Raw genomic sequence first — 12,626 nt, 5'->3', positions numbered from 1 at the left:
GTGAGCGAGAGCATATGCTTTGAGTCATGGAAAAACAATTTAATAGACATACATTTGGTTTTTAAAATTTGAAATGTTTTTTATATCATGCACCCATATGGTGAAATGGTATATTAAAGTCGCCAAAATGTATGTTACAGGCAGAAGGAAGCTTCTCCGACCCCATAAGGCATATATGTTCTTGATCAAGATCAACAGGCGAGTCAATCTAGCCATGTCCGTCTGTCCGTCCGTCCGTCTGTATGAACACGCTAATTCGGAGACTACAAGAGCTAGAGCCACCAAATTTGGTATGTAGACTCGTGTTGTATGTAGATGAGTTCATTGGAATTTTGGCCCCGCCGCCTTACGTCTTAGTCGTTTAGTTAGCGCTCAGAAACTTATTGCTTAAACTTTTTCCCACGCCCCCTTCCCCCCCCCGGAATTTACATAAATAGATTTTTTTTTAAAAAGTATGACAGCTACCGACATTAAGTTCGGTATGTATACTGGCTTAATAGGTGCGAAGATATTGAATATTTACAAATTTTTCCGCCCCCGCAAATTAAATAAAACTAATTTTCTTGAAAACTAATAATATACATTAATACATTTTTGACTTACTTCATTTCACTTGTTGCATGGTATACAGAAGTCAGCGGTCGACTTTCTTACTTCAATTCACTTGGTGCATGGTATATTGAAGTCGGCGGGACGACTTACTTACATCATTTTCTTTTCATAGCGAGTTGCAATTTTACATTTTGAGGATATTTTTCAGATTGTCATATGAGCTAAATATGACTTATACATCGATTCCTTCTTTCTCCATCCGTTCTAAAACATCCTTATTTATTGTAGAAATATTGTTTGGCTAAAAAAGAGATTAAAAGGTAATTTAAAAAAAAAAAAACATTTACAGTGCTGTTTAATTTCTGGTGTTGCACAATGTTATTACATACATATACATACATATCTTTTTCTTTCAAAGTGACAGAATCGTTTCATCGATCTTAAAGTCAAACCGTACTAAAGAGGTTTTTACAGTAGTACAGTTTAAATAATCTCTGCTTTCTATCGATCTTAACATAAGCATATTCCACTGTGCACTGTGAAAAACTGAAGCAAATTTAAAAAGGCTGCCACGCTTTGTCACTACGTAAAAATGACTGTGCCAAAATTTTTGAACATCCGATGTCTATATCATATAGCTCCCGTAGGTACGATCGGTCGAAACAGTGATTTTTATCAATAACTTTATTTTTTTCTAAACTATGGTCATAAATATCGGATAACTATAATTTATAACTGTCATACAAAAAACATATGAAATGGCCTAGATTCCCAATGGGGAAAACCGGATAACTATAATTTATAGCTGTCATACAAAAAACATATGAAATGACCTAGATTCCCAATGGGGAATCTGAAAACCGAAAACTATTAAAGGTTCAGTACATTGAAATAAAAAATGAAAATTCTTTGCTCTTAGCGAAAGTACGATATCTAAAGGAGATACTACAATAGATTTTCATTATACCATGCACCCATAAGGTGCAATAAAATATGGAGTGTATTCTTGCTTAATGCGGGCGCAAATATTGTTTGTTTAAAAATTTTGTATTGGTTTAATATGATGCGCGATTATAATTATCTAAAATTTTTGCTACGCTTCCTTCCTTTACAATTTAGAAATAACCGAATGCATACCGCAATTTTTTGACTATCGTAATCAAATTTAGGACTAGAAACGTACCAAATATACGTTACAACGTGAATTACTAGTCGGTTGGTAAAGGAGGAGGTTGCCGTAGGCTAGAAACGCGCTAGAGTGCACGTTTCTTTGTAAAATAGCATATGCTATTAATGAGGCATGTAAAACATTTTAAATGTTTGTTCACTATGTGTATAGTTTAACAAAGTTACTTTCAACAGAAATTACATTACAGAAATTATACTGATTTATATTTGATTATACCTAGTTTAAATATGTTGTTTATTTATCCAATCTAGAATATTGTGAGCATTGGTATTGTTGTATCTGTGGTGTAATCATTCGCGTAATCAAATTGAGTTGTAGTCATGATGTTAATAACAATGATACCAAATTTAAAAGGGTGCAATATGTTCACTTTTTTCCCTTAAAAGTTTAAACGGTTATTAATATTTGGATCATGTGGACCAAAAAGGGCATCCGTAAGATTATGGTTCGTCTCAGGCGGGCTGGTCCATTTTTATTCTTTTCAATAAAACGGAATTCTATTTACATAGTAAACGTAATTTTTTATAAACTTCAAACAAGGAATATTTATCAATTTAAATCAATGCATACACAATTACATTTTTTTTTTTGTTTTTATACCCTTGAAAAAAAGAAATAGTATAGGGGAGAGTATGACCCGGGTTTTGAAAAACCTCGAAATTTTTTCTTCAGTTCGGGAAAATGAAAAATTAAGAAGTTTAACATTTAAATATTAACCAAACGCAACTTTTTTCCAAAGAATGTATGTTTATTTAAGTTACTCAAAAAATTTTGGAACAGATTTAATTTGGATAACTTTTTTTAACTTTAAAAAAAAAGTTTAAAGTTATGACTCAACTTAAGAAATTCACTGAAAATAAGAAAATAAGAAAGGAATGTCACACGAATTGTTGTGATTTAATGATTTACTTATTTTAAAGGGCTTCAAAGCCAAAAACAATGAAAAACCCAAACGAAAATGGCCATAAATGAGAACGATTTTAAGCCCTCGTCGTCCATGTCACTTTCGCAGTTTTTGCAAGCGAAATAACTTGCTTGCATATTAGCGCACTTCGAATGAACATTCCCGATCGAGATCTTCCAGAATATTCTTGGACAAACTGGTCTCAATATGTAAATTTCATTTCCTTGTTGTTAAACAACAACAAAAATGTTGGAATTTGATAATTTTACATAATCCGAGTGCAAAAAAAAATGGGACATAACTGGGCACCCCAGCTGAGTCATAACCGGTTTATAGTTATAGTTTAAAGTTTATATCTATATTTTTTATAGACACTACATAATCACATAAATTTTTATAGAATCACAAAATATACGGCAAATACAATACTTTGATGCATTGCACTCACCTTTTCACTGTTGATTTCACAAAATTTTGGTACTTTGAAAAAAATGGAAAAAAACTTTTTCGCACGATTTTCAACACGATGTTTGGTACGCGTATATACAATACGATTATTAACGTTGGGGTCTGTCCAAAAACTGCAGAACGTCTAACAAACATGATTTACAGGGCTCAAACAGTCATTCAATACCGCATTTCAAAAATATTTGAGAATGTCACAACTGGGCCTGAGTCACAACTGGGCTCCCCTATTAATTTGGGTCACGAAAAGTGCTTTTCCCAATTGCTTCGATGTTTTCTAAGCTATTGTCATAAAATTGTGTTTTGTTGTTGACCTTGTAAAATTTTGTGAGATAAATTGAAAACAGGATCGAGGTCAATTTTTTTATTCGTCGATGTGTCTAATAACTTAATTTTTTATGGGCTTGATCGTGTTGGTCGTCGTGGCGGTGTAATACTCATTGCTGTCAACTCTGCCCTTAGGTGTTGAGTTTATTTGCGTTGAAGTTACATGTTCCAACTCTAGCTTATACATTTCTAGTTCATATATTCCTCCAGCTTCTGATATCATGACCTACATGCACCACGCTGATGCTTTGCAAACTATTTTATTCGTCTTAAAGATCGTGATTTCCTTATAGTTTTATGTGATTTTAATTTGCCTAATATTTCTTGACTGGTTGATGATAATCTATCTTTCTTAATTCGTTCACCTCAACATGTTTTTCTTGATAGCCTACTTGAATATTTGCTATATCAGTTGAATTCTTTACTTAACTCTTAGAAAAGAATCCTTTATCTTGTTTTTATCTCGAATCCTACTGTTAGTTCTGTATGTCAAACACAGCCCCTTGTGAAGCCTGAAGATCCTTATCACCCTACCATTAAAGTTATTATTTCTTACAATTCCGTTACTAATTTATTTAATCGTCGTAGATGTTTCCGTAAAACAAATTTCAATCTTCTTTACAACCTTATTTCCTCTTTTGATTGGTAATTTTTATTTAAGTGCTGTGATATAGATTGTACAGTGAATTTTTTCTACTCTGCTCTTAATTCTCTAATTGATAAATGCGTTCGTTATGTGAATGTCTCTACCGTCTCCAGTGCGCCGGTCTGGTTCATAGGCTGTCTAATCTCCGTAACATTAAATCGAGATATTTAAAAAGGTTTAAAAAAACTGGTTCGTGACTTGACTATGCAAATTATTGTGTAGCGAAATTTCAACTTTGTCTCTTAAATACTCAATGCTACAATAATTATATCGTGCGCTGTAAGGTTGAATTCTATAAGTACCCCAAAAGATTTTACAACTTTGTTAATTCTAAACGACGCCCTAACCTCTACTACCTTCCACCTTCAGACTTAATGACCAGACTGCTAATAATGATTCAGATATTGCAGATCTGTTTGGTAATTTCTTTCAGTCGACTCATTCTACTACTGTTTCGGATCCCACACTCTATCCCTTTTCAATCCCACATTTAAATTGTATGTTTTTTCCTAGTATTACTGAAGACTGTATTATCTCTAGCTTGTCATCTATGACGTCTTCATTCGTACCCGGGCCTGATAATAGTTGCATCCTTAAAATGCGTAGTTGCATCCTTAAAATGTGTTCGATTTTTTCTTATCTAAGCCTTTATATCGGTTATTCTTTATATTGAGTGAGACTTGTAGCTTTCCTGATGTTTGGAAGGAATCTTTTATTATTCCGCTTTTTAAAAAGGGCACCAAATCGGATGTTTCTAACTACCGTGGTATTGCCAAACTTTCCGCTTTTGGCTTTGTTAAAATCGTATTTTACTGGCAGAACCCAAAAGGTGTCTTTTCGTTCCTCAATACCCAAAACTGTTCGAGTTACATCAGGTGTTCCCCAAGGCAGTCATCTGGGCCCACTGTTATTTACCCTGTTTATTAATGATTTGCCCTTGGCCTTGGCTCATTCACGCGTGCTCATGTTTGCGGATGACGTCAAGATTTGTTATTTCTATAATGATCCTTCTTTCCAACAGTACTTGCTATCAGATCTCGATGCATTCTGTGATTGGTGTCACGTTAAAAAATGTGCTCTTTTATGACATTCACTCGATTGTCTCCGTTCCTAGCACATTACTCCATCAAGTCTGTTCTGTTAGATTGTGTACCATCATTCAAAGACTTAGGCGTTATGTTTGACCCAAAACTTTCATTTAATTTTCATATATCTTTAATTGTCAAGAGACCAGAAACTTTTTTCCTATTCACTTTAGTAACTACTCTGACTAACTACTCTCTTCAGGAACGTTTTCGTGTTCTTTGCCAATCTTTTAACAACCTTCTTATCTTATCTCTCCTCATCTTTCTATCACTTCCCTTCGCGCTATACTTTTCAATCAGCAACAACGAATATACATATTCTGGACTTGGATTGCTTGCAACTCATCCCTGACCACATTGGCTGTGAATCGGGGCATAGCTGGCACCTTCTGCAAATAAAACACCTCCACTGAGTCGGGGATGTTTAGTTGTGTATAAAGCTAAGCTTCCTTCTTTAATTAATTGTTATCTGTACTTTAGCTCAAGCTTTTTCGTCGACTGCTGGATAGTTGACGTAAATAAATAAATAATTAAAAATGAATAAATAATTTTGAGGTCATGAAGAGATACAATAAACGATTTATGATAAACCTGGGACCAGTATACCGTTGCAAGTTGTTTGTTACTCTTCCCTGTCCTATACCCGTCAAAGTGAAAAACGTTTTATCCAAAAAGTCTAATGTTTGCTCAGGAAGAGCCTACAATCTAAGCAAAGCAAAGAACGAAGTTATCGATCAAAGTCACTGTTTTCTACCGATCGTTCGTATGGGAGCTATAGGATAAAGTTACCCGATCTTTATCAAACTCGTCACGGTCATTAACAGATTTATAAAACTGACAAATGTTGAATTTGAAAGCAATGGCTATTTGAACTCATCACATCTTGCTTCCTTCTATGCGTTGCACAAAGGGTAATTTAATATCCCCTGTTTAAAAAAGAAACGACGAATATAAGACTTAACTATAAAAAAGACACTAACAATTGCGTATATTTATCCAGACACTTTAGAAAAATTAAGTCATGAATTTTGAATTTATTTTACTTATCTCATCAAAGATCAAAATTGTACACGAGCCTGTTTAAACTTATCTCAGAAATAGTATACGTGCATAATTTTTTTGAACTAATGGACAGCAAAAAGTTTAGAAACAACTGGGTGATCGCGTAATTTGCTTTCTATTTTAGAGAGAGGTATGATATTTGCCTCCTATTTTAAGGAGTGGTAGGATATAATAAGTATAAGTTACGAGTCTTAAGTACGAGTCCATGGATACGAGTCTGGTCACTGTTCGGGAGCCAGTTAGGAGTCTATCATACGTGTCTCCATGTCGGGCTGTGGCATTTCCATGATCCTTCGGATGAAACACAAGACTCTTTCTTTGACCACTAGTTTACCATGAAATTAATTACACAGAAGCTTCGATTTAAAGTTATAATTCGTTTATTAATCACTTGAATGTACATCTGGTTCCGAGCCCAGACTAAGACTAAACTAAGAAAGCCGCTTTTCCAGAGATCGGGGCCTTAAATATACCTCAAGAGGGTTGATCAACGTCTATTGATCATACTGTGGCCGATATTGAGAGTAGGTCGCTCTTCTGGTGAAGTCAGGAGAAACGGGTTGGTTACAAAGGTGAATATATAAGTGCTTATGCTATGTGATAGGATGTTAGTATTGGGTCATGCGTTAAAGTGCTTACTCTAGGTATAGGAAGTCATTAATAAAACAAGTGGGTAAAGTGGATTAAAATGGGTCACAATGTACTTCTTAGGGTTATGGGATGTGTGTGTTGTCAACGTGACTTTTAATGAGGGCGGGTATAATACACGGCACTCATTCGGTGGTTTCTGGTTAGGTAAACATTTAGATAGGGAAATGGGACACATTTTAAGAGCGCAGGTGGAGCACAAAATGAATGAAAAAACAAAATTTATATGCGAAATATAAAATGTATTCGATGAATAAAGGAAACAGATTTGGAATACTTTCTTCAAACTTGGCGAACAGGTAAAAATATCAGATTCACTAAGCAGAAAGTTAACACATTCAAGCGGCGTTTCAGTTTAGCAAAAGTAAAAAATCTTTCAGGACTTAGATAAAATTCTACACTTACATAGTATAGGCGATATACTCATTATAACATCGTGTGGTTTTTAGACAACAGCCCCTTTTCGTCCAGTTTTTTTATACCCTTGCAGAGGGTATTATAAAATTGGTCAGATGTTTGTAACGCACAGAAGGAGACGTTTCCGACCCCATAAAGTATATATATTCTTGATCAGCATGAGAAGCTGAGTTGATATAGCCATGTCCGTCTGTCCGTCTGTCCGTCCGTCTGTGCGTATGCGTTTTACTCAGCCGTCTTAAGAGCTATCGGGCTGAAATTTTTTGTCGGGGTTTTTTATTACCCGGGAAAAATAAAGTATGAAAACCATCAGGATCGGACCACTATATCATATAGCTCTAGAAGAACTAGAAGAAACATTTTCATAAAAATTGGAGTATGCTATGAAATTTACATATGTGATAATATTGGATATAAAACCCCAGATCCCAAAATTTGAATGTGATCGGATAAATATAACACAAGTTACAGTCAATATAATAATCGGCTCTGCTCCCAGCTCTGCCGGCAGCGCTGCTTGCTGACTACTACGTCTTTCGTCATCAACAGAGTACATGCATACACACACAGACGCAACGCTACATAAACTGTATGTGTATGCGTGCGTTGCTTTGCTTTGGGAATGAGGGAAGAAGAAGAACAAATCGTAAAATAGAGAGTAAAATTGTTTTGTTTGTATATTGATGAATTGAGTTGCAGAAAACAAACATGTAAAATTATTATTATAGTAAAGGACTGCAAGGGTATATAAACTTCGGCATAGCCGATGTTAGCTTTTTTGATATTTCTAATTTAAAACGAAAAAAATGAAGTCGCTAAGTCGTCTCGCCGACAGGAAACCAAATATTTCAAAATTATAATAACAAGTATTTCCCTCACTCAAGCATACGAGAGCCTGGCCAACGGCCAACTCCGGTCATATGGAAAACGGTTTATATGCATAACTTGATTATTATACCCTTGCAGAGGATATTAAAAAATTGGTCAGATGTTTGTAACGCACAGAAGGAGACGTTTCCGACCCCATAAAGTATATATATTCTTGATCAGCATGAGACGCTGAGTTGATATAGCCATGTCCGTCTGTCCGTCTGTCCGTCCGTCCGTCCGTCTGTGCGAATGCGTTTTACTCAGCCGTCTTAAGAGCTATCGGGCTGAAATTTTTTTTCGGGGTTTTTTATTACCCGGGAAAAATAAAGTATGAAAACCATCAGGATCGGATCACTATATCATATAGCTCTAGAAGAACTAGAAGAAACATTTTCATAAAAATCGGAGTATGCTATGAAATTTACATATGTGATAATATTGGATATAAAACCCCAGATCCCAAAATTTGAATGTGATCGGATAAATATAACACAAGTTACAGTCAATATAATAATCGGCTTTGCTCCCAGCTCTGCCGGCAGCGCTGCTTGCTTTGGGAATGAGGGAAGAAGAACATATTGTAAAATAGAGAGTAAAATTGTTTTATTTGTATATTGATGAATTGAGTTGCAGAAAACAAAATTTCAAGGTTATATAAACTATATATAAATAGGGTATATAAACTTCGGCATAGCCGATGTTAGCTTCTTTGATATTTTAACTTCATATGCTAATACCTTATTATTTCGGCCGTTAGGTAAGCGACAACGAACCGAAAACGCCTCAAATATTATTCATTTATGCTATATGTCATTTACGTTCGATTTTAGAATTCTTAAATGTACAGTTGTCATCAAGTTCCAATAAACATATACATTCGCTTTTTTTATTTATCGCCTTTTCTCTTTGCATAAATCTTCGCGACCAATATCGCGGTGTCTGTTGGAATACCATTTTACAACATAAAGCTTTAGAAATTTTTGATCAAGTTTTTTTTTAATCACTCAATTGTAATGTAAAATGAGCGTCGGCCGCACTGTGCGTTGTTAGTTTGGATAGGCTATTTGATTTGTATAAAATAATAAGAATTTATAATTACATTTTATTACATTACATCTACATTTTTTCTTTAATGTATTTTATTTCAGGATTCTATTGAACAGTGGCGTAATGTGTTTGAATTAGCTGCAATTGTTTCTGTTTTTACCTACGTAGTATATCAAATATTTGCGACAGCAGAAATACAACCCTGGAATATAAAAAGACCAGGTAACTTAAATGAAAACAATGAGAGTATAAGAAATGTGGATGAATCAATAAGTACACTTCCAATGGAAATGAAATAAACACTTTATATTTTGTTATACTTATATGTAATAGTTAATCAAATTATAAAATGTATGTACTATTATGTTATTGTATTATATGTCAAAACTGGTAACTATCAATAAACTGTACAAAAGATTACATTAAAATATATTCATCTGAAAAACCAAAATAAACCTAATTTTTTAGAATTTTTAACTTAAATTTATTGTTGGGTTTATTTATACCTTTGCAGAGGGTATTTGTCATATATTCTGTGCTTTTTATTACCTGCGTGAGATCAATTATCTCTTAGATCGGACCACTATATAACATACGAAGAGTAGTTGAAGCAGTTGGAGTATCGCTATGAAATTTGCTAATATGATAGTATTGAATATAAAACATCTGATCCCAGAATTTCACAAGTTCCAGTTGCCGCCACCGCTGTCTGCTGCCTACTACGTTATTGGTCGAAATGAACAAAGCAGCAGACCACATACACACACACACAGATGCAACGCTACATTAACTATCTGAGTATGCTTGCCGTGGTTGGCATAGGGAATGAGGGATGAAGAAGAAAATAATTTGGTAAAAAGAGTAATAATTTAAATGATTTGTGTGTGTATTGATGAATTGAGTTAAAAAAAATAAATTTTTAACATATAAAAATATTAGTCCGAAGGGTATATAAACTTCGGCATAGACAAGGTTAACTTCCTTGATATTTATACCCTTGCAAAAAGGGTATATTAATTTTGGTCAAAAGTGTGCAACGCATAGAAGGAAGCATCTCCGACCATATAAAGTATATATATTCTTGATCAGCACGACGAGACGAGTTCAAATAGCCATGTCCGTCCGTCCGTCCGTCCGTCCGTCCGTCCGTCCGTCTGGATCAACGCAAACTCCTCCTAGACCGTAAGAGCTACAGAGCTGAAATTTTGCATGTAGGCTTGTATATACTGCAGGCGTTGTATATCTCGGATTCAGCCGAATCGGATCACTATATCATATAGCTCCCATACAAATGGCAACGTCACGAACAGTGACTTTTCTTAATAACTTCGTTATTTTTTGAGCTATTGTCGTGAAATTTAATATTGGTAAGTTAATTTCACATATAAACGACTACGCCAAATTTGATCAAGATCGAATGACTATATCATATAGCTCCCATAGGAACGATCTTTCGAAAACAGTGACTTTTGTCAATAACTTCGTTAATTTTGCCGCGATTGCTTACAAATTAAACATTTGTTAGTTTAATATATCTGTTAATGACTGTGCCAAATTTAAAAGGGATCGGGTAACTATATCATATAGCTCCCATAGGAACAATCGGTGGAAAACAGTGACTTTGATCAATATCTTCGTTATTTCCTATGCTAAGATTTTTGGCCGTTCTTTCGGAAACATTAGCCTTTTTAGCTTAAACGTTTTTCCACTTTGATGGCTATAGGTAAGGAAAGAGATAAGGAAAGAGGTAAGGAAAGAGTTTTATCATAAAGATAAAAATACGTTTAAAATGTTGCTTATATACTTTTTTACGTAGCCTTACATATTGAGCTATATCTCCAAATATATTATCAGAATTACTTAACATTTTTAGTAAATGTTTGGAATTTGTCAGAGCGTCGCACAGTGGGGCTCATTTGATATTGCAAAAATTAAAGCTACTCAACCGATAGAGCGATTAAAAAAATTTTAAAAGCAGTTGAAGAATTTTTCAAGCTTTTTGGGCCATCTCCTCAACACCCAGTGCATAAATGTGATGCTTAGACTCCTGTAATACTTACGGTGAGCGCGTTTATTTAAATTTTTGCCACGCCCCCGCAAATTACATAAAATTTTCTGAAAAACTAATAAAGCCAGAACCACCAAATTTAAAATGTTTAGTGGCTTAGTATACGCGCAGATTTTTCTTTTTTCAAAACTTTGCCACGCCCTTATAATTTACATAAAACTGATTTTTCTAAAAACTATAACATCTAGAGACATAAAATTGGTATATATACTGGGTTAATTGACGCGCCGACATTGGTTGTTTATAAAGTTTGCCACGCCCACATCCTCTTTCGACAATTAAATAAAACTGATTTTCTCGAAAATGAACAAAGTTAAAGTTATCACATTTAGTATTTATACTGGCTTAGTATGCGCGTAGATATATATATATATATATATATATATTTTAAACCTCGCCCACTTCTGCCTCCATAATTTAGAAAAAACCGATTGCCTCCCGCAATATGTTGATTATCGTAATCAAATTCGGCATACTAATAATTCTCATACATTTCTAGCAGCCTACCATATAATATTTGCGAAATCGGACTAGAAACATGGAAAATATACATGTAAACGAGTTTTGCTAGGCGGTCCTTAAAGACTAAGTTGGCCGTAGCTAGTGGAGGCGCTAGAGTGCGCGTGTGTTTTTGTGAGGGTGAGCGAGATAGAATATGCTATGAGGCGAATTTATGTACTCATTTTTTAACAAGGTCAGTTAATTAGTGTAAAGTCATAAGCATTTAAGAATATGGCTCTGTGACGAGAGTAAACGAACCGCCATATAAATAATTGATAACTGATATAAGCCCAACGGCTTCTCTGTCAATTCGCGAGTAGTTTCTATCTGTCTTGAAGAGAGTTCTAGAATTAAAGGCAAAAGACGAATAGATTTCTCTGATCCATCCTGAAAATTGTGGATGGCACCGCTCCAATCCCGTATGGAGATGCATTGTTTACCAACAATACTGACAATTTGCCATCGAAGTGCATAAGCGCATTTTGTGAGTTTACAAGCAGACTGTGAAGCGGTTTAGCAATGGTTGCCTTATGCTGTAGAAATTCATTGTAAAAATTAATGAGTCCCAATTCTTGGTATTACAGTCGCATTATCTTTTAGAGTCGGAGCGCAATTGATAGGTCTTATATCCAGTGCATCTGTTTTAAAACCTAAGAATTCTACTGATGGAACTCAAAATTGACAGTTGTCCCTGCGTAAGCGTAGTCCTTTAACACGTCAGTAGACATTAACAAAGCTATTTTATGGTAAAACATCGAAATTTATTATAAATACAACAAATGTCACATACAAAATTATGTGAAAAAAAAGGAAATCTATGAAATCGCTATTGAAACACGTTAAAT

At 34.6% G+C, this 12,626-nt stretch overlaps 1 protein-coding gene across 5 annotated transcripts in view; it reads left to right on the top strand.

The window, feature by feature from the left end:
- The window catches only part of LOC26530167 (sialin), a 141,459-nt gene extending 131,827 nt beyond the window's left edge, over positions 1–9,632 (top strand). For all 5 annotated transcript variants that reach the window (XM_047009571.1, XM_047009569.1, XM_047009573.1 and 2 more), the window contains exon 6: positions 9,314–9,632. In XM_047009571.1, coding sequence (XP_046865527.1) covers positions 9,314–9,511 — 198 coding nt within the window. In that variant the 3' untranslated portion in view covers positions 9,512–9,632. The remainder of the gene's footprint in view (positions 1–9,313) is intronic.
- Positions 9,633–12,626: the final 2,994 nt, after the last annotated feature.

Source organism: Drosophila willistoni (assembly GCF_018902025.1).
Source record: "Drosophila willistoni isolate 14030-0811.24 chromosome 2L unlocalized genomic scaffold, UCI_dwil_1.1 Seg168, whole genome shotgun sequence".
NCBI classification, from domain to species: Eukaryota; Metazoa; Arthropoda; class Insecta; order Diptera; family Drosophilidae; genus Drosophila; species Drosophila willistoni.
This window is presented reverse-complemented; position numbering and strand designations above follow the sequence as displayed.